This window comes from Lonchura striata, chromosome 15 (assembly GCF_046129695.1).
Source record: "Lonchura striata isolate bLonStr1 chromosome 15, bLonStr1.mat, whole genome shotgun sequence".
NCBI classification, from domain to species: domain Eukaryota; kingdom Metazoa; phylum Chordata; class Aves; order Passeriformes; family Estrildidae; genus Lonchura; species Lonchura striata.
This window is the reverse complement of record NC_134617.1, coordinates 8,553,995-8,577,432: the sequence shown is the minus strand read 5'-3', so window position 1 is coordinate 8,577,432 and position 23,438 is coordinate 8,553,995. Positions and strand designations below refer to the sequence as shown.

Below are 23,438 nucleotides of genomic sequence, written 5' to 3'. Positions count from 1 at the left end.
TAAAAATTAATACAGCCTTTTAATTTGTATGTCTTTTTGTGCTTATGAAGCAGAAATCTCAAAATATAAATCAATGGAAAGGCTGATTTTTGATGATGACAGAAAAAGCCCTGTTCAGAAATTCTGATGACACTAGAAAATTCTACTGCTGATATAGTCAGAAAACTGTAATATCCTCTCTTGTCCCCAAAATGACCTTCCTACACCGTGGCACTGAAGATGGCTCTGCTTGCTCTGCTGCTCTTTTCCTCCTTCCCCAAGATAGTGGGTGTGTCCATTTTGAGAATGCAAACAGAACTGTTCAAGAGTAAGATTAGTATGATTATAAAAGGGTAAGACAGAAGTTCTGTCCTTCCAATTTCATAAAGCTTTCTGTATTAAATAATGAATTTTCATATATTATAGTCTGAACTACCACTACGAAAACACTGAGTTTAGCCCAAATTTATGATTTCTTACAACAGACTTACATATAAACCTAAATGCCAAACCTAGTGAATTTGAATATTTGACATCCATGTCCTACTAGGAAGAGCTGGAGTGGACAAGTGAATTTAGTCAAAGATCTTAGGTCAGATTCTCCAATTTGCCCAACTTTCAATCCCAGCAGGGCTCCAGGGCCGAAATCTTGCTCCGAATAGCTGAAGTGCTGGAATATTTAACCCACTGATAAATATTTCCTGCACTCTAACCAGTCCTGTTTCCATAGCAGCAGCAAAATTCACGTTTAATCAAGAAGGAGCAGAGCCTGCCAATTTCCATGTGACCTCCTACAATTTTCTCCTTTCTGTGAACTCCTTTCATCCTCTCTGCTGGAAGCTCTCGTGGTGTGGCACGTAAATGCTTTTGCTTGGCTACTTCTGAGCCTCCTGAAGCACAGGGTATCCCCAGAGGTGATGGAAGTCGGGTTACAGAGAGGGAAACAGGTCAGGGGGAATTTAGCCCGAGGATGGAGGAGTGGAGAACTGCTGCTCTCAGCGCTTGTGCATGGGGAAGGATTTAAAGAGAAAAGGGAAAACTGAGCTATCCATAGCACCATCAGCCAAGGTCACAGTGAGCCTGTGACCTGCACAGCCCTGGAATCTGCCTGGAGATGTACCCTGATTTAGGTTATGCCCAGTGTAGGTCTGCCCTGGAGAGAGGATCTGCAGAATGCTGAGCAGAGGGCGGGAGAGGAGCCTCCCGTTCTCCTCCTCCACAGTGCTTGGCTGTGTGAAAGCAGGAACTTCATCCCACACTGTCACTCACCCTGAGTGAGATTTAATAATAAATAGCCTAAGGGAGAAGGCAAAAGAATTGGTTTGTCAGGAATTTTCCTGGAGCAAGGATGAAATATTAAAGAAACATTTCTACTTTGGGAAAAAAAGCATTCCAGAAATGATGGATGGGAGCAATTAGCCCTGTGCATTACACACGTGTGCTTTATAAAGGTACTAAAGCACTTAAGGAAATATCACATGTGGTAGCATTGCCCAACAAAGCACTTGTTCACTGATGACCAGAAATCATTCCCATCCAAATTTATTTCTAATCTTGCTGTCTTAATATACCTAAATCACAGATTAATGAAGTGAGAAGTGTCCAAAATTGAGGAGTCTGACTAAAATAAGAATCTATCTGTGAAAGTAACATGCCATTGGCCTATAATTTCCACCATTCTTTTCTCCAACTTTGTGGCAATAATTTTTTAAAAATGTCTATTCAGGACAAGTAGAAAAGCTACAGTACTGCTGGGTAATTGTATACACATTGTGAGAAAGTAATTCAAAGCTTCCTTAGTAAAAGTATTGAGAAGAGAAAAATCAGCTAAAATTCAGGGGATGAGACATAAGATGAGGTGTAAGAAATAAGAAGTATTTAGACAAAGCAGCTCTGCTGGGATGTGATTACATTGCAGTGTGGTGTTCCTGAGGCCCCCAGTGGCTCTGGCAGGGGGTATTTCCCTGAGTTTGATGCTCAGAGATGTGGGATATGAGCAGCTCCTAGGCTCCAGCTTCTGCATGTCTCTCCTTCCCACAGCAGGGATAATCAGAAATGTCACCTTGATGGGCAATTCTGGTTTCAGCAGGGGAAGGAAAGTCAAGATATAGGCACAGCCCATCTGGAAGAAAAATGGGAGTGTGCAAGAACTGCTGTTCACCACCTGTGCACAAAACCAGTTTGTCAGATTTTTATATCCTGTGGCCTGGTACATAAATCAGGAGCAGCTGATGTTGCAGAGCTGCCTTTGAGCCTTCCTGGGTCCACCAAAGGCTGCTGGATTAAGAGATTAATAGTGCTCAAATTGCATCTACCCAGAGTTCAACTTCTACCCTGGCTGCTTTGGCAGTGGGGTTTAGAAATAAACCCTCCTGCCTTCAGTGCACACTTCAGCCCATACTGTTCACAAGGAAAATGCCAACCTTCCTCATTTGAAGGCAAGAGATGGGGGACTGGCCACGGGAAGAGGCAGCCAAGGAAGGTCATGAGCCCTGGGTGCATGAGCCAAAATTGCCGTGCACCGTGTACAAAGGGAATGTTGGTCTTGTTTAACCTCATGAGATCCCCATGATTCCTCAAACTTGTCTGGACAATTCATCCCATCCTTCAGGTGTGTCGGCCTCAGCATTTACCATCTGCCAGCTCAGTATGGTGCACTCGAGCCCTCTGTCTATGTCATTAATGCTGGAATTGAACACTTGTCCCCATATAGACCCCTGAGGGACACCACTTGTCACTGATGTCCATCAGTGTACTCTGAGCCACTGACCACACAACTCTCCAACAGCTTTCTTATGCATCTATCAGTCCACCCATCAAATCCATCTATCCTGATTTAGAGATAAGGATGCTGTGGGGATCCATGACAAAGGCTTTACAGAAGTCCAGTTAAATGACATCTGCAGCTTGTCCTTGTGTACTTACACAGTCACTCCATCAGAGAAGTCCACTAGGTAGGTCTATGTTGGCCACTTTAATTATATTTCTACTTGCACACAGGTATTTATAATCTCTGTAAGATTTTAGCACCAAAATTGCTACCCTTAGTGCTTTTACAATCCTTGAAATTCAGGGTCACACATGGGGCTCAAGTGCAGGTGTCTGCAGGCCATGTGCACCAAACTTGCACCTCAGTTTTGCTGAAACATTACTGCTGAAACATATTGCTGAAACTTTATGGAGGCGGGCAGGTAAAATGGCCAGAGAAGATTGTCAGTGCAGATGTAGGTAGTCATTAGAAAATCTCATTATATTCAGGAGTCTGTACAATGAATCACCTTTCTTCTCCCAGAAAAGTGAAAACCTTCTCTTTAAAAGAAATGTTTTCTTCTTCATCTCTCAGGAACTCAACAAGAGACAGATACCTACTGCCTATATGAAAAGAATACCTAGTTTAAAATCTAATCATCTTGTCCAACTGCTTTAATATAATTTTAAAAATATATCTTACAGTCTTACTCTATCCAGTCTGGCATCTATTCAGTATTTTCTAGCCTAATATCCTGTGTGGGATTCTGATTATCATGGGGACAGGGAACAAAGAAACATTGGCCAGGAAGTCATCAGATAGAGCAGCCATATCCTATTTTTCAGGGGAATTTAATGGCATCAGTACTTATGGAACAGTGGAATTATTTGCTGCAAGAAGAGAATCAAAATCATGGTGGTGAACAAAAATAGCTACAGAAGAGGTAGACAAAGATTCTACAGAGTTGATAAGCTCAATTTCTCAATAAATTCTCCTGAGCTTGTTTAGATTAGTGGTTCAAACTCAGTGACCTGCCAGGAGTAAATGATGCCTGTAGGAAAAGTGAGACATCTGAATTTGTCTGAAACTCCTTAGAAATTTGATTTGTGCATGTGGCACAATTTTGCACTCAAAGGGTTTACCCACATGAATCCTTACTTTGTAATTGTTGAATAACCTAATTTCTATTATAAGATTTGAGCACCACACTGTGCTCTCACCAGTAAAAATTCCATACTATGAATTTTATAAAATTTAGCTCTTACTTGCCTAGAAGGTTTCATCACTAGACCTTGGAGTCCACTACAAGAAAAGCAAATGACATAATACTCATTTTGCAGACAAAGACACTGAGGTTCAGTGAATTACAACAGGATCCCATGGCAGGGTAATAAATCAGACAGACTCACCACACTTCTTTCTGCTCACTTTGTCCCAGAGTGAAGCCATAAGTTTCTATTATATTACCTTCTCTAAGATGCAATGATTAAACCAACAGAGATAAATAGGCAACATCTATAGCATTTACGATGGAAAGTGGAAAAATCAGGTAAACAAGAATTTACTAATCATCATTCAATGTTTTCAGAAGTGGTGGTCAAGATCTAAGTCTTCTTCGCTCCTCTTTTAATCAAAATTCTTGATATAAAGCCCTAGACTCATAGTGGGTTGTTTCAATTTTGTGGGAGTTTTCTTGGTTTGACCTTTTAATTTGTTTAGCTGGGGTTGTGTTTTCTGGGTGTTTTCTTTTTTTGTTTTTTCAGAGGTTTTTTTTTTTTTTTCCCATTTTTCTTTTTCTTTTTCTTGTCACTGTATATCATGCTATTCCTAATTAGGTTGAATTTCCACAGAGGACTTGTAGAAATTTTGGTTTTACTTACCCAATACCCACTTCATGATCAGCAATTCTGTCCATGAGAACTGGGTTGTTTTGACTCTGAATATTTGTTTTGGATGATCCGTGATGGTCTCATTGGGGAGATTTTTGACTCCTTCAAACCGATCTGAGGCGTTCACTACTAACAGTCCAAGGAAAATTGTGAAGGAAACTGCATGAGCCACAAACTTCATGAAAGGACTTCGAAGGGTACGTCCCAGCTGCAATGGAACATGCACAGTCATAAGGTTTTTATTTACCCACCTCCTAGAAGTTTTTTCACTGTAAAAGTTTGAAACTTTTTGCCCACGGTGAAAAGGATTCAATAATTGATTCTGGATCATTAGCTAAATAGGGTTTAGATTTGTTCAAGTTGTTAGTTGCTATTACTAGACTTTGTGCATTGGGTAATTTTCTATGCCTGACAATGTCTTACAGTGCCCCTTTAAAGCCACATGTAATATCTAATTGCCCTGGCCATATGGTGAGTGGGAAATGAAGAGCCAGGACATTTATATGAGAGACATGTTTGTTTGTGTATGTGTTATATGAATGCACCCATGTGTCAGTATAAATCCTAATGATGGACACAATTCTCATCCTTAAATCATTATTATATGTTAGAATATTTTATTGATGGTGAACTCTTGGTTCATTATTAATGTGTAAGAAATTGCCTTCTGTTTAAATATGCTTTAGTAATGCTTTTCATATGCTTTTCTATCATAGTCTTCTCTCATAATTAGAACAAAAGCTGGAGAATTACATCCAGAACACAAGGATTTATTTCAAGACACTAAGCCAAGAACAAGAGCAGCAGGTCTCTTCACTACAGATCATTGTTATGCTCTTCTTGACAGGCTTTCTTGGTTAATTAATTTAAATATCACTCTTTAAATGTTATATTTTCTGTGACCCAAGAAAAAATTATTCCAGAAAGATAGAAGAGCAGAAGCATTTTCAGGAGCACTAGGACCAAAGCCTGTACTGTTGGACACAACAATGGAAGAGCTGGCCTGGATGGGGCCTTTCCAAATTTCCCTCAAAGCCAATTGGAATTTGTTTTTTAAGTTTATTACTCATTGATTCATTCCCCTTGATGACAAGGTATCATCCATTTTTTATAAATATCCACTGATTTGATAATAAAACTTCATAGCAAAAAGGACATAAAAAGGAAATTATTTGTTTTCATATTTATCTTCAATAACAGATTAATTCCAAGGAGCCCTGATCTCTGCTTATGGCAGAACAGGAAATATTTCAAAACCAGAGGTCTCTAGGTCTAACAGAAATTCAAAGGAAGTCCTGGAATGCAGGGGTTTATTTCTTTTTCCTATCAGAGTTTTTTAAATGTCAATAAAATATTTTATAAAGTTGACAGAACAGGAAATCCTATTGGAAAATGTGCATGCTTCTAAATACTGAAGAGAAAGAAATTAAAGAAAATTAAAAAATCTGCTCTTTCCCAAGGTCCTTATTAGCATTCTCTGAGGTCAGTTAGGACATGTTTAATTGGGTAGATATTGCACTGACTTGAAACCCAAGTTTATTTAACCTTGTCTAGGAATAATATGGCAGATATAGGAGTGGATGAAGTGTGCTAAAACCAGTGTCAACCCTGACAGCTCTGGTTCACCTCCTGTGCTGTCACCATTGGTGTAGTTGTCAACGGTTTTTTATGGTTGATGTTGAGCAGATTTATGCTTTGTAGTAGAATTTCTAAATTCAGTACTGAGCTGATGGGGTGATGGGATAGGCCTGAAATCACACAGTAATAATCTCAGATTATTTCCTCCTATGACCTGAGAGAGTCCAGATTGCAAGAGTAAAGTGGAACAACAGCCATGGATCCTCATGATGCATAAGAAATTTTTAAGAAAGTGCATTTGCAATCTGTATGAGACTCATTTCTACCCTGAATTCACTAAAAGAGTAAAAGCAATACCTATTGAATCATGAATCTTCTCTACATAGACTTTTCCTGCTGTTTATAGAAATGTAAAAAAAAAAAGACCTTAGATTAAAGTAGCATAGTCTCAGTTACCAGAGAAATAATCCCATGTATTACAGAACCAAATGACTTCTGTGGGTAATTTCCCTTACTTCTCTCATGATTTAACAGAAATTTGCATTTAGTTAACATTACATCAGCCATTTGTCCCATTTATTATTGCAGAAAGCATACCATTATTTTTTTGAGCTGATGCTTTTTATATCTTCTCAGAAATCTAATTTTTAGCTAAGAGCTACAGATATTGACTAAAATATTCTGTAAAGAAATTATGAAGTGTCAATTCCTCCAGCCAGTCTAATGCTTTATGGCAATAAGATTTTTCAAACAACATGATGCAGCTAAACTCAAGGTGTGTAACTGCATGAGTGTATCAATTTCTTGATTTTTTAGAAAATCAAAATACCACCTTTCATCAAACCAGCATTACAGAGTAGTGTCTGGCTGTTATTGCAAAGATAGAAACACTGACAGTGTGTGAATACAAAGGTTCATTCTTAAGAGAATTTAATGACTTAGTACCCTATCTCTATGATAGAAAAATAATGAAGCATACATTCATGTGAAAACAAAAATATACAGTGTGATATTATTACAAAATTTCCAAAATGCTTGAAGAGATGGGAACAAAAATGGATTTTTTTCAGAAGCATAAGGAAAAATCCATTACTATGCTCAGTACTGTGCCCATAGCAGAAGCATGAAGGACACTATTGTAGTGATCTCATGAATTTTAGGGGTAAAAAGGTACAGGTATGGCCTAGGCAGAGGCAACCATTAAAGTTCCAGTACTTCAACAGTGCAGAGTCTGCTGCAGTGGGAGCTGCATTCCACAAATCCCCAGCACGGCTTCAGGAAAATGGGAGAGCAGCTTGGACAGCGAGGGCTGTGTGTGAGTGACCTCTCAGTGCTGTGATGTTTGAGTGCACTTCAACCAACCAGAGAAGAAAAAACACATCTTGAATCTCTGCAGACAATCCAAGCAGCCCCTCTTGCTCTTGTCATTACATTTTCAGGTAACAGACTGTGGAATTTTTCTATCTATTCTCTTTTCTCTTTTGATCACCAATAAAAAAGGTTTTGGAGGCTAACATATAAAGCAACAGGTAATTTCAGAGTCACAGCCTCCAGGATATGGATGAGTCAGCAAGGATATTTCAGGATAGGATAGGCTTAAATTCATGGGTGGTGAAGTGAATGAATGACTGATTGACACTAAAACTGGTTTTAATAAAGTCAGTTTTGTGCAACTGAATGAAAAACAAACATGTAAGGTTGAAGTACAAACTCCAGTCAATACTATGTACCAATTTTTCTGGGTAGTATTTGATATGGTACATTCTAATCCCATAGAGCTTTGTTAAAGAAAATTTTCTGTTGGGCAGGACAGGCTTTAAAGTATGTTCCTAGCTAAGATACATCAGTGAAGCAATTTTGAATATGAATTCCTCTATTGCCCTATGTGAACCTGCAGAATTTGATCATTATAAGAATGTGAGACACAGTAATGTTGCTCAGGACAGCTCCTGTTGCAGTATTCCACATTAGAGATTTCCTCCATTTTTCTCACTGCTTTGGTCGAGAAATGAGCCCCTGACTCATGCCTGGGCACCTGTGAGTCTCTGAAGGCAGGCCTGATTTAAGTTAAATATCTTAATTGATTATTACTGTGGAAAAATTATTTCTTTGCCCAGTTGTGTATCATCAAGATTGTTTCTATCAGTAAAAACCAAATAAAACACTTGTAAAGCTGTCCAGGACAAAACTGGGCTGCTCAGAGTAGAGATGCTGCCTGTGTAGAATTTTCTGCAATAAAACTGTGAGAGGATAGCAGGCCCTTGGATCAACCTGCAGCCCTTGAAATTAGCAGTGATGATTTTGGGTGAAGTACCAATTGTTAGGGGAAAAAAATTGTGTTTGTGATTCAGTTATTTCTATCACAGACCCCAATCAAAAATCAAGACTACATTGTTCTGATCAAGGCAAATCCATGCATTAAAAGACAATACCTGCCTGAAAGAAATTTCAATTGGCCTTTGTGCTAAAAGGTTACATGTGGCTTTTCACAGTCTAGTGGGGTAAAAAGGAACATTGAAAAATGAGAATGCATGAAAGTTTTAGGATAATGAAATCAAAGCTGATGAAAAGTTAAGTACATCCCTCCCCCCATTTTTAAATTTTAATACACCTACCTCAAGAAATTAAAACCAAGTAACTTTCTCAATAATTTCTTACTTCTGCTGTAAAACTGTTTTAGTTTTAGTGGGGGGTTGCCTCAGTTTATTTCCTCTTAGTTTTTATGTTTTTCTTTTAAATTCTCTACTTATTTCTAGTCTAATTGTTCTTCCCACCTATTGCCATATCCAAATGTGGCCTCTGCAATTCTGAGACTGCACCACAAATGTTGCTGTTGGCCGGTGTGCCAGCTCCCAACACATTCAACAGAGGCGAAGGAAATTACACAGCTTCATAAATCTCTGATAGACTGGGATTTATGGGGTCTGACATGAAGGAATAAAAGTGGCAATTCCACACAATAATTCCCTCTACAACCCAGCCAGAAGCACCCACAGCACAGCCTGGCTTTGGCATGGACTTCTCTGTGAGCACCTCTGGAGTCCTGTCTATTACCCATGAAAAATGAGGGGCTTTGTGTTGGTACAGAGCATGAGGAGATGAAGTTACATCCTCATATACTCTAAGTACTCCTCTTGGAGCTATATTGGAGGAGACCAAGGCTTAAATGGGCTTTAATATCTAAGATGTACTGAAGGACTTTTTCTGATTGTATTAATGTGTTTCAAATTACAGTCTTTCCTCAATAGTAATTGATGGATCTACAACTACTAGAGTTTGATACATTTAGAAAGGATTCCTCACTGGTTTTTAGAGGAAGTGGAAGAATATACTCTCAAGACTGAATACAGTACCAGTGACAGGTAATTTTGATCAAATTTAAGTACCTGTGACAAGTCTCCTGCAGAAGACATCTACCTTGTAAGGGATGATGTTGCTGGCTATCGCTGAATGTGAAATGATCTTCTCCCCTGCCACCTCTTTTTCTGTGGCAAGAGCAGTGACAAAGCTATTTATCACTCAGCCACACACTTATTTATCTCCACTTGTTTGAGCAGATTCTTTCAGGATGAAACCTCTACAGATTTCATACCACAAACAACTTGAGATTTTATCTAAGCTAATGTTTGTCTCTGGTCCTTTGACCTCTACGTCTCAACAAACTCTCCTCCTCCTGCATTTGATCTATATTTAAATATATAGCAGTATTCTAAGTTTCACCACCCTTTCCCTCAAAACCATAAAGATTTTATGATTAAGTCTAGTCTTTGCTGCAACACTAAGAAGTTTCCTGGGCTTGCCAGAATTTCAGGCCCATGTGTCATCATAATGTTCCACTAACTAGAACCACAATAGTGCTCTATTAGCTAAAACCACAGTAATGTTCTACTAATTAAAACCACAATTATGCTTTATTAACTAAAACCACAATAATGCTGCACTAAGTAAAACCACAACAATGTTCCACTAATTAAAACCACAAGGTCAGAAAGAATGAGGAAAGGTAACAAAGGAGTGCTGAAGAAGGGAGGAACCCACAACAAAAAGTGCATAAAAGAACAAGAATTTAAACATCAGAGTTAACTAAAACAAGAATCTCCTCCTTTAGTTATTTCCAGTTTTGGTGGCTCTTCTATTTTTCCTTCAATCCACTCCTATGCTGTTATCTCCTATACATTTCTTTTTCCTTTTGTTTTCTTGTCACCCATTCCCTCACCCTCTGTGCCCACCACCCCACTTCTTTTCCTGCAAAGATGAATCTCAGACCATGACAGTTCCATTGTGTCTGTCAAGCAACGCCCCAAGCTTGCTCTCCGCTGGGGCAATCTTAGAGGATACCATGGATAACTTCCCAACATCTTTATGGAAAGATCTGGGGTTTCACTGCAGGTAAAAATGCCTGTGAACCCCCCAGACCATCAGGAGTTTGTACCTTGCTGCAGGGAGCAATCCAGTAGGCTATGGCAAGGAAGGGCAGCCCGATGGAGACCCCAAAAACAGCCAAGAACTTCACAGCTATGGATTGCTGCCGTAAGCCTGAGAGGTTTTCGTACCACATGGTGAGCAATTGCTGCTGGCAGTTGGGGTGAGCAACGAACTGTAAGAAAAGCAGAAACAGAGACATCAGTAGCATTGTCTGAAGAGATTTCAGGGAATAAGCTTCTGAACTTGCCCGTGGAACATGACAGGTCATGTCTTTGTTGTCCAACAAATAAACAAACAGAAAATTGCCAACCAGGCACACAGGACTGCCAGGTGGTGGCAGAACGTGCATTGCTTCTGCTCCTTGTCTTCTCTGGAGAAAAGCTGTTTTTATAGAATTAAAAAGCAGAATATGTGAGCCAAACCCCAAAATCCATCAGTGGTCAGCACTGACAAAATGCCTCTGAGCAAGTTACCTCTTGGGGTAAGATAGAGTACCCTGAGATTCAGAAAAGACACAGAAAGTGGCTTGGAAGTCAAGCTGAAAACACTGTGGTGACTTTGCCAAGGCCATTGACACGGCAGCTTAACACAGCACTAATATTAAATTGTTCTATTCACTTTGTAAAGACCAAAAGGGAGCCATTCTGCAGGGCTCTCCTGCAAATTATGAGATCTGGCTGGTATTTTGCTACTCTAAATGCTTTATCTCAGAGTACCTTTCAAAATATGACAGCTCATTCTTTACTGGTAGGACAAAAAGACAAATTCAAAAGCAGCAAGAAAAGCTGTGGTGCTCTGGTACAGAGAGTACCTGTTTTGTACCCTGTAACTGGGACTTTTCAGTTTACTGGTCAGAAATGAAAAAAAAAGAAGTAAAAAAAAAAAAAAAAAAAAAAAAAAAAGTGAATGGCAGAAAAGTGAAAAGGGCAGTTTCTTAATGGAAAAATTACAGCACCACCAGATCCTAGAACTACCAGATCCTACCTAACTATATTATACTAAAAGATTAAACTTTAGTTCATATTGTTCTTAAGATTATTGAATTTAGAATGTGGCTATTTTAATCACAAAGAAGGATAAGTAAAAAGCAAAAGAATAGAAAGAATAAATGAAAAACAAATATGTTGCTGGTGCAGCTAATTTCATAAGTAGAACTGAGGGTTACATTTATTAGTTCTGTGGCTGAATAAATGTTCCTAGGAGGGAAATGTAAAATTCTCTACTCTTTCAAAGAGTAGAACTTTCTGGAGGTGAAGGGGAGGAGCAAGGGGGTCAAGAAAAAAAGGGAGGAGGAAAGCAGAGGCTGCTGAGGGCTTGGCAGCCACAGGGACAGGACAGGGACAGGGACTATGCCTGGCTGCCACCCCTTGCCTGGATCAGCACTTTAAGCATCACCCAGCTGGAGGATTTCAGCTGGCATCTGTACTTTTCTTGGAACTGAAAAGCAGAGAAAATTGTAACTGTGCTTTCATCTTCACTACCTGTGAACAATGATCGATTTGGGAATTAATGGACTCTTTTTGAGATGTTTGCATAACAGAACTGTTAGTGTTCAGAGGGAAATACAGTTGCACAGTAATTAGGATTGCTCTGGAGTTACTTTTTTCCTTTATTAATATCACCTTATCAGCTGTTTAAAATATGTTTTTGAGATGCATTAGGCTTTGGGGGTCTACATTTCTTAAAAAGAAGAAAAAAAAAGAAAATGAGACTCTATCCCTTCCACTGAATAAATCAATCAGAACAAAGAAAATTGATGGGTATTTTTAACCTCCTTTGTCTTTAGATTTTTTCCTGGAAATAATAACATTTTAATATGCTTTCTTTTAACCTGCCTTTATGAAAAAGAAAGCTTTCAAAAAAAGATAATTATAAATTGTGAGTCCTACTCCTTCTGAGCATTTAAAGTTTAAGGCTGAGGTGATGACAACAGTATCACAAGGATGCATTTCCTAATGGTGTTTATATTTGTCCTAATGCTGCTTGGGCTTGTTATCTTCCTGGCAAATGGACAAAAAAAAAAAAAAAAATGAAGTGGAAGAAAGCTCAGTAGAGAATCGATCCCTTTGCAAATTTTATTTTCAGATCTCATGAATTCAACAACACTTGTAGTGACTCGTGGAAAGGGAAATGACACTGGAGAATGTGCAGACTTCTGGGATGCAGGGCTCAAGCAACATCCAGACTTCCTCCTCCTGTTGCAATTGTTCACTGAATTGTGAGAATTGATTCAAACAAAGAAATTTGGTTGTCCTTGGCAATAAGACAGTCAAAGACTTCTGGTTGTCATTTCAGAGACTTCATCAGACATTTTAATCTGTCCATTTTTTCAGTGTGTCTGGAAAAAGCTACAATAAAAATACAAATATAGGAAAATTGAGAAGGAATTGCCATAAAACCCAGTTCAGTGGAACAGTTTATTTTGTACAAGGCAATAAAGACAGGCAGAGTGCCATAGAGCCTAGGTGGTGTTTTTCTGTCATTGTTTGGCCCATACCCTCCCATTCCCCATGCCACTCAGGATTTTCCCTGACTGAGTCCATTCCTGGGTCAGAGGTTTCATCAGCTCCTCTGGACATCTCAGCCCTCACTCTAGAGAAGCTGCAGCCCATATAGAGGAAGCTTAAATACCAGGAAAGTGGTCTCTTTAACGTTCAGAGGAAGCAGAACATTCTAAAAAAGTGACTTAACAGATTCAAAGGAGAAGAAGGAAAGGAAAGGCTGAAAAACCTCATCTTCTCATCCTCTAACAAACTGGGTGCAATTACTAATAAACCCCCAAAACATGCTACTGGAACTAGGACACAGGGATGAAGAAATCACAAACCATACATACCTTGAAAAAACTCCAGTACCTTTGTAAACTCCCTATAAATCATTATCACTGAGCCCAGCACAATAGCTATTCCAATCTGTGCCCCTCTACTGTAAAAGAGATTTGTTAAGGGCAATACTGGGGCTATCTCCAGATAAGAAAATAAGCCTCGGGACCAGAAAAGTGTTAAAACCTCACAAAAGCCTAGGGACCAGAAACACATAAAGGCCTCCACCCAGAGGGATATTAAGAATTCAAGCAGCATGGCTACTGGCTGCTTTATCCCAACACTGAGTGAGCACAACCAAAACACAATCAGTACAGGTTCTTTCCACTTTCTCAAGACCCTCGTTGGGTGCTGAAAGAGTTTTTGGACTGGTTTAGGGCAAATTTGGGAAAAAACCTCCAAGGGGGTTCCTCCAGAAAGCAAATTCAAGCAGCCCCTCCCCCCCACCGGCTCGGGAATAGATTTCCTTGGAGAAAAGTGGAAAACACTGTTTATTTAACAAGCAAAGTACTCACAAACACGAAAGGATTAATCATATTAAATAATGGAACCTCTTTTTCTTGGTGTCTCTCAGGCCCAGCTGGTGTCCTGGCTGCAGCCTAGGGTCCCCTGGGTGACAGTCCTGGTGTTCCCACAATGAGCAACAGCTGAACAGTTCCAAAAAACCTTCCAGCCTCAGCTAACTGAAAAAAACCTAACTAAAATCCAAGGAGAGTTCTCTCCTGTTCCCTGCCTGTGCTGCAGACAGCTGAAGCTCTTATCTTTGGTTTTGAATACAGCCACAGAAAAAATCCACTGCTTTTCCTCTCCCCCGCTTTGCTCTTGGATCTAATTTTAAAGGCACAAAACTGATTTTGGGGCTAAACAGATGAATGGGGATACAATTCAGCATCATAAAGTCACCCCAGGACATCATCTTATTTTGATTATTACAAAAATGAAGGAAAAATAAGTTAAGGATCAGGAAGATCAGAGCATGGATGAGTTTTGATCTGTTAGTTGCTCACAGCAAGCAGTACAGCTTTCATTGTTTCTCTATCAGACATTAATGAAACACACAGTGACCCCTTGGGCACTGCCAGCCCTCTCTCTATCAACATTTCAGAAACTGATCTTAGATCTCCTCAGAGATGTTACAGAGCCATTTAACTTTCTCTCTTCCCTGGGAATGGACATTTACACCAAGTTAAAGATTACACTAATGCTTTGGTTAGACACTTAGGCATGGAGAAGAACAGAGCTTGAGACAAAAGCTTCAAGGCAGAATGCTTCAAAGCATAATGACAAATGGTGATGAATGATATTGAATTTTAGAGGACTGAATGCTGCAGTGCTTTTTCAATGTTCCCATTAAACGCTCTTTTCCTTTCCTCCGTGCTGGAAAATGAGGCGAGGAGGCTTTTAGGGACAAACTGTGGATGCTCCTGGGCTGCAGACAAGAAAGAGCAGTGTGACCAGGGCTGTGCAGAAGGGCAGGAAATCTCTGATTGAAATGGAAGCACTGGCAGTGGAGGGGATTGCCTGGCTCCAAAACCAGCCACTTAAAAGCATTGAGTGCTTTATCTCCTGGGCAGAGTCAGTAAGGTAATGCATCAGGATCTGTGAGCTCAAGCAAAATGTTTTCCAGCTTCTGCAGTCAGAACCATGCTGGGAGCTCTGCTGGTCCCATGGCCTGGGATCCCAGCAGATGGCAGTGGTTTTTCCTGGTACTGTGCATACCTCTGATACAGGAAGGAAATTGTCCTTCCCTCCAGCCTATCACTCACACAGCTTTTTAAGTTAAAAAAGGCTAAAAAAAAAAAAATAAAATCACACATCAATCAGCTCAAATAATGAAGCCACCAAAGCAGCATTTTTGAGAGGCAGTGGAAGACTCAGGTAAGTATTGTCACCTCCAAAAGGCCCTGCCCTGTACTACAGGGGATTAAATAAGAGACATGAATATTTATCTGGAATATAGAAAAAAGTTTCTTGAAGACTTCAGTGGGAATTGAAAGGACCCAAAGGAAGTGTTTTACATATAGGAATAAAAAGAGTGTTTCAAAGACCACTGTGGATACCACACTGAGTGATTACTTTTCCACATTTCTATTTAATGTGATGTGTGACAGCTCTCTGTGGTAGCTTAACATGTTATATGCATTGTGGGGAAACACCCTTGAGCTCTTATGACAGAATGGGGTTTTTTTCCTTATCATAGTTGCTCATAAAAGCAGGAGTTTCACTCCATAGATGATAAAGTACCTTTATATTTTATAAACATACAGAAAGTTACTTCTGATAGAAAACAATGTGATATAAAGACTTTTTTTATTTTCTATTATATTGAACGGAGAGGAGAGGAGAGGAGAGGAGAGGAGAGGAGAGGAGAGGAGAGGAGAGGAGAGGAGAGGAGAGGTCTTGGACAGAAAAATGGTGTCAGCAGAAATAAGGAAACTTACGGCAAGACAGCTGAGAGACAGAGGTCAGCCTCAGATGATTGGAATTAATTGTGCAGAAAGAAACCAGTATGTCTGTTATTACTGAAATAATTCTATTTCCCTTAAAAGTGCAGAAATCTGCCACTGAGGCAAAAGAATTAACTATTCAGACAGGATCATCTCACTTTGCTAATGTGCCCTACACTGAATAGCCAGGGGCTGTCATAGGGAAGGCAAAACTCATCAGTGAAGCAGTGAAAGCAGATAAAACCCTGCATATCAGAACTAACAACCTGAACCTGGGACTGTAAAGTCCTGAGGTGCTCCTGTCATGTCCTTCCAGCTTGTGCCTTTCCTGTCAGCCTTATGGCAAACTTCAGGGTGTTTAATCACTGAGTGTGAGCTAAAAAGGACCTGCATAAATAGACTTTCAGGAGAACATTGAGGATGTCAAGAGACACTGGCAGGGGCAGGGATGAGCAATTTCTCTTTCCATCATGTAGCTGCATTCATGTCCTTGGAACAACCTTTCAGGGTTCATTATTAAGCATTTTTCTTTTGATGTAGCTCTTTGCTTTTGCAAACCTACATTTATTAACACATTTTAGGCTGCAGCACCTGCTCACAGGATCCCTGGGCTGGGTGTATAATGTTTCAAATGCCAGAAACCTAAGGGAAAATGCTGACTCAAATGAGTCATCCAAAGGGTTTCAATTGGCACCTTGTGCCCCTGAATTACAAGTGAAAAAGAAGGGAGCAGTAAATGAGTTGCATACATGGCTTTTCCCATTTTTGCCTGCCCTGCCCATGGCAGGAGACTCGGACCTGGATGATCTTTAAGGTCCCTTTCCAACCCAAACCATTCTGTGATTCTGTGTTGTCAGGAACAGAGGAGCAGTGCTCATGCAGGGATCCATCCACACATTGGAAAAACCAGATGGGATCTGGACCACACACACTGTGCTCTGGAAAGTTAAAAGGACATCAGAATAATCATGAAGATTTCCTGACACCTTGCAGCCAAGCACAGCCTGAGCTGAGCTTGCCATGCTCGTGTTCCCAGCAGGACCAGAGCCAGGGCTGCTCTGGAAGGGGAGCTGAGCTTTCCTGGGCAGCTTTGCTGTGCTTGAGAGAAACCAGAGGGAGGAAGGGAGGCAAAGCTGGGCTTGCTGCACGGGCAGGGCTGTGTTTCTCAGCAAAGCCTTCACCAAAGGACAAATGAAATCCTCCTTTTTCAGCAGGTCGCTGAACACTGTGGGAGTATCAGCAAACATTGGCAGGGGTGGCACAAACTCAGGGAAAGGTCAAAGCAGGACATTACAGCTCTTCCCCTGAAGGGTAAAAAATATACTGCCATTTGACCAAAAAGGGTCAGATAAATTAAGATGTAAACATGCAAGTAAGAGGGAAAAAAAAATCATTGAATTTATAAAACCAAAATATAGTTTCTTTGCTTTTATAAGACTTCTCCCTTTTGAAGATTCCTTTGATATTTTAGGCATTTTTAAGACATGAGGCCTAAATAAAGGATCTGCACTTACACTGAATAAAATACTTTTCTTAAACTGAAACATACTTTTTTTGGGGCAGGAAAAAAGGTGGAAAATGTGTCAAATTTTTTTTTTTTTTTAATCCAGTAAAGGACCCGTTAGAGATTTGTTTCACTTGATGCAGAGCAGAAGATGTCAGAGGTCAGAAGGAATTACTGAAGTTTGCTGGAAAACACAGAGTGCAGGGAAAGACCAGCACAGGCAGAAGCCTTTCCTTATCTCCACATTGCACTCTGCTCTGTGGACTTCCAAGTGAACAAAGAGCCCTTTGTTTTGCAGAAACTATTCTGACGCCTTAGCAGAAGCAGGTGGGATATTCTATATATTATATATTTATTTCATGCTCTGGAGTGTGAAAAAAAAATTGCCTTTAGCAAATGCATGAGCTATTAAATTCTGACAGCTGAAATTGTCAGGGGGTAAATATGGCTGGAACTTGGTTCACTCTTTGCTGTTGTGGCTGCAAGAGAGGCAAATAAAACTGCAGAAAGTTTAAGAAAGAAATAGAAAAGTACATGTCCTACTGCTAATGAATTAAAAATAACAAGTAAAGTTCCATTCCAAAGATATTGGGACCTTTTCACAAAAAAAGAACAGCTCTAATTATAGTTAAATTCTATCCATGGCCACGGGCTATGTTTTCAAAACACCTTGCACCAGACTAACATTACAAGAGAGTAAAACAACCAAATTCCTTTGTCCAGATGCAATAGAAAGAGATGAGAGAAAATTCAGCTGATCAAGTCTCATTTCAATGGGATCTAACCAGAGCATTAAAGCAAACACTACGTGACAAAAGATCCTCTGAGATATTGCTGCAGACACACAGGGAACAAGGAAATGTCCCTGCCCTGAGGATTGCTGCAGCTTTCCCTCTGTCCCTGGGGTTCATTTGACTCTCTAATGGCATCACACAAATATTCATGAGGTTCTTGCTCATCCTGCAGATGAGTTTTGTGACAGGCTTGGTGAATATTCAGACCTGCTATCTGGAGTCAAACTTCAGCGTTTTTAAGCCTGTAGCAAGGGGAAAAGGTTTGTATTCGTAAGCAAGGTCCAGATAAGCCAGGATTACTAGGAAAAAAAGCCCAACTAATTGTGCAGCTTCAGCCTCTGAGTTACATTTAGGGCATAGACCCACAAGTCTTTAGTACAGTTTTAGTCATAAATTGCACCTTTCAGAAAACCTTTCACATTGTTTCCTTCTGAACCAAAATACCTTTGTATTTGTACCTTTGTACCTTTAGAGCCATTTGGCAGAGGGCAAATACACCAAAACCCAGGATACTCACACATTCCCCAGTTTTATTGAAATCCAATATCTGGATCCACTTGCTGGTTGACCTGAGTTATCCAATACAAAATTATAATTTTGAGCACTTAAAACCTTCACATAGCTCCAGTTTACAGCCACATCTCCTCCCTGTGACTCATTTTGCTTTATAAAAACAAGAGTGTTTGGGGCAGATCTGCTCCCTGCTAAATTAGGGAGTGCTTTAGCAGGACTGGGATCTCACTTTGCAAAGGTGGCAGGGACAGAAGCAGGGCAGGGGAGGTCACCCAGTGCTGGGTGATTGCCCCAAAGGCCCCGTGTGGCTCAGCTCTGGAAAAGGCAAGGCATGATCCTGTTAGGGTGAGTGACAGGGGTGGAAACAGGCTTTGATCAGGCACAACTTAACACCCAGTAAAAACAAAATGGTCTAACAGAAAACAAAAATAATGGGGTAAATAAAACTTCCAAGACCACTGCAAATGCAATTTGCCCATTGACACTAACGTTCTTCAGCACAGATTTGGAAAGGCAAAATTAATAATAATAGTGGAATGGACTTTTGTTGTTTTGTTAATTTTATACCATATGAAATGAAAAGGCAAGTCTGATATGTGTGATGTGTGTAACCAGAAAAATGTAGAGTTGACACAAATTCTTTGATTGGTTCAGTTTAAACCTTGTTTTGCCTTTAAGTTTCTTTATATTTTGACTTTCCTGAGACAAAGATAGGGCTTCTTTGGGCTCAGCATTCTCCTCTAGGTTAGGGAATAAGGTGGTTGGCTCTTTGGAAAACTTCAGTTTGTTCTTCTAGAGGGCTGCATGTTTTCTGAAGAGATTTATTGTTACTGTCTGATTTCTCCTCTTTTTACATATATGAATAAATCTTATCACTGAATTATTTATTGGAAAACAAGAGACTGAATTGCAAGTCCCAGCCTTTAACATTCCAGGATTTTCATATCTGTGCAAAACCAAAACCACTTGAAAATCCTTATCATTGAATTATTCATCTGAAAACAAACCACAATAAAAAACTACCAAACAACAATGTCTCTTTGGTCTCTAAAGAAACAGCCACAGAGGGCACAGGAGAGATTTAAAACACCATTGCCTCTTCCTGCCCCAGGAGAGCCAGGAACTATTTTCCCTTGTCTGCATGGTGAAGAGACTGGGCTTGTTCGAGCTCAGTGTAGATAAATTTATCCCCAGCAGGGCTGAGACAGCCTCGCTCACAGGAGGAGTCTCCTCTCTCCATCAGGTGTAGAGTCCCAAAAACGTGCCCTAATGCAGACATCTACAGGTGTGTCTCACACTGGAGAGCCTCACCCTGGGACAGTATCCATGCAGAGCCACATTTGAACACCACTTGGGAAAAGACCCTCAATAACTTGAAATACTGAATTATTTATCTATTTATTTAGTGTTCTACTCATCCATATCTGACTTTCCATCTCTTTACAGGTCTGTTGCCTATGGGGATTTAGGCAGTCAAAATTGCAGTCAGCTAAGGTCAGGTTTGTAGCAAACCATATTAATTGCTTTTTCTATGGGAATTTATTAATTTTATTATTAATTATTAATAAAGGTAATTTTAAGCCCTTTCATCTGTGATGTACATCCATACAATGGTTTTGATGTGTTCTTGTGCCCACTTGTCTGTATCTTGATGGACATTTAAGACCCTCTGACACTTTGCAGATGAAGATAATTAAGTCTTCATCTTACAGTAAACTGGGAATATTGCAGACAATATTCAGGATGGAGAAATGATTCATTGAAACCTTAAGAGGATGGATGTATGTGCAGGAAATAACAAAATGAGATTTGTCAAGGAAAAGAAAAGAAATTAAAACATCTGGGAAAAAGGAAATAATCAGAGTCACATATTTTAGTGGGAGGAAGGAACCTTGCTAATGAAATACTCAGATATAGAAATGCATTTTGTGGGGAAGGGAAGTAACTCCTTCTCTTTCCAATCTCTGTCAAAACATCTGCAGCATGCAATTAAAAATATAAAAAGAAAAATTACATGGATAAGCTTTAGAGGCCAGAATGACCACAGTGTTTCCACTGATATTAAATTACATTTTACAGTATTTGCTGGCTCTCCCCTGACAGAATCAAGAGATGCTTTTCTTCCCACCACCACTGTCCTGGCCATCAATGACTTCACAAGACCTCAGTTACATATTCCTGAAACTAAAAAATGGGAAAAAAATTAATGAGGGATTGCAGAAACAAAAATCCAACTTTCTGAAAGCCCTTTTGATTGAAAAGTTCTCCTTGAGGCATCTCACCAGAGGGTAAATCATAACCCTGTCCTGGTCCCAGCCATATCTGTGTGTGTTACAGCCACTGGGGCATTGAAAGATCAGTGTTTGCCCTATGGGAAATTCCTAAACTGAAGCTGTGGGTGTGAATCACTTCACTTGGGTTACCCAAATGTAGTTTTCCATGGGTGTTCAGGCTGGTGTGCAGGCGTGGCCAGGTCCTGCTGTGCCCTCTCCCTTTCCCCTGCAGCAGCCCCACCCCAGGGCACTCCCCGTGGGGTTCTGCAGGATAACTGCAGACTGAGAGCGGACAGATCTCACCCACCACAGCACGTGGCACAGAGACACCCCCTGCTCCCCTAGTGCCAGAACTTCTTGTCACTTCTGGGTTGCTCCTGCCCTCTGTTTTCCCCCTTATTTGCCTGTTCTTCCTGGGCAAAACCCCGTCTGTCCCAAGTAACCTTCCTAAGGATGCTCTAGTGGAGCTTGTTTGGGGCACATTTTGGGGGTAAAACTGTCTCTTCAGCACAGGCAGAGCTGGTTCTCCTGCCCATTCAGGGACTAACCTTCTCCAGCCCCCATTCAGGCTGTGGCAGCATTTAATGTGAGCTGGGAGTTCTCATGCCCTCAAGTATCTGGGTCATGTGTCCAACACAGTGAAAAGTTATAATCTAATGCAGCCATGAGTATTCTGTTCAGAGCATCCTCCATTTGTTAATTATTAATAATATAGTTATGAAAAAAGTTCCTGTTCCAGCTCTCTCTTAAATAGGATTTACAAAGCCATCTGGTGTTCTGTTTAATTCTTTTTTTTTTCCCCAACCCAATTTGTGTGGCTTACTGTTAATTAAATGAAAACTCGTGAAAAAGGAAGGTGCTCTGGCTTTGTGGTGGTTATGAACAGAGCTGCTGAGAAGACAGAGGTGGGCACTCAATATTTTCAATTAAAAGAATAGAGTAATGGTAATTTTGCCATTGGGAAAGAAGGGAAATGAATGTCACCTCCTACAGAGAAGCAATAGCTTTACACCTACAGAGAAGCCACAGCTTTACACCTAAAGGTAAATGTTGATACAAGTCCCCTGCCAACATTAAAGAGAGACAAGAAAGGATTGTATTGGTACAGATTAAAATGAGAACATAAAATATGTGCATCTGTTCAGCTGATATACAGCAGCAAAATGGTTTTGCTGTGAGACATCAAAACTTTAATTTTCTCACCACTGGCTGTCCAAGGGTAGTTCCAACCTCTGCACCTCTGCCTCTCAAAAGTTGAAATTCCATTCTGCCTTAATTAGAAATGAGTTCACACAGAGAAAAAATGTGTACTACCCTTGCATTTCAAGTATCTGGGTGAACACAAATATGTTTAAATGTCCCAAGAAAAGAAAAAAACAATTACTATAAAATTTTGAGCCAAGAGCACAGCAAGCTTTCAGATGTTGTAAACCTGCATGAGGAGCAGCTGAGGGTATCCATGGCCACAAAACTCATGGTCCGTGGGACCAGAACTTCAATTCAGCAACTCAAGCCACTTTTGGTTATAATCCACCAAAACCACCTATTCCACCTTGATGCTGCTTTTTATTTTGCCACTTCTATGAGCAGCTGCTGAGCCCACCAGTCCCAGCCTCTGCTCCAGCGTCCAAGTGAGCACCTGGACAATCTGGCTGCAGCATCATCAGTGCTTGGCTGCTCCTCCTGCAGCCAACCTTCCTCCTCCCTGTGCCCCAGAGCCTGCAGTGCTGGAAGAGAGAGAAATCTCTCGTTGGCTGAAGTGAGCAACTACAAAGCACTACTAAATAAACCAGGGGAGACAATGGCAAATTTGCAACAATCCCATAATATGGGCTGAATATTCAGTTCTTGGAAAGAATCCAGGACTCAGTAAATGCTTAAGTGTTTGAGAATTGTTTTGCTCCTGACAAACTGTTTCCATTTTAATAATTTTTCAAGGAATCATTAAGACAGCTGATCTAAATGGAAAAATGCCTTTGGAAAACTTGGTCAGAGGACATTTGAGTGATTTTTTTCCAAAAATCCTGGAGTACAGAGTGATTATTTAGTTCTTTCAAAAAGTGTGAAGAATAACAGCAATACACCATTTTTATTAGCACTTTATAGACTACTGTAATTTTGGGTTTCTCCTTGCTGCAAAATATGTAAAAGCATTTTCTTAATTCTTCAAATATCTCTTATAGAAAGTCCTTGAATTAGAGCCTTAAGCTCCTCACCATTTTCTCAGATGTGTTAGTAGGATGCTTTGCAGAAGAAAAGAAAAGGAAAAAAGAGACCAACAAGTAAAGCCTGTAATTTTTGATGCTTCCTTGAATGTCTTTACAAGGTTCATCTCAAACTTTGTGAATTAGGAAAAAAGATAATGATCAATAAAACCGTGTCCTTTCACTTGACCAGAGAATTATTTTTTGAAGTTGAAAATGAACGAGATAACAGGAGACTTTAATTGGAAGCACAGAAGGAAA

General features: G+C 40.1%; 1 protein-coding gene across 2 annotated transcripts in view; it reads right to left on the bottom strand.

Moving 5' to 3' along the window:
- The window catches only part of TRPC7 (transient receptor potential cation channel subfamily C member 7), a 64,491-nt gene that overhangs the window by 18,998 nt on the left and 22,055 nt on the right, over positions 1-23,438 (bottom strand). For both annotated transcript variants that reach the window (XM_021549466.2, XM_077786685.1), the window contains exons 3-4: positions 10,628-10,792; positions 4,609-4,825 (exon numbers count right to left, since the gene is read on the bottom strand). In XM_021549466.2, the coding sequence (XP_021405141.1) occupies positions 4,609-4,825; positions 10,628-10,792 (382 nt within the window). The remainder of the gene's footprint in view (positions 1-4,608; positions 4,826-10,627; positions 10,793-23,438) is intronic.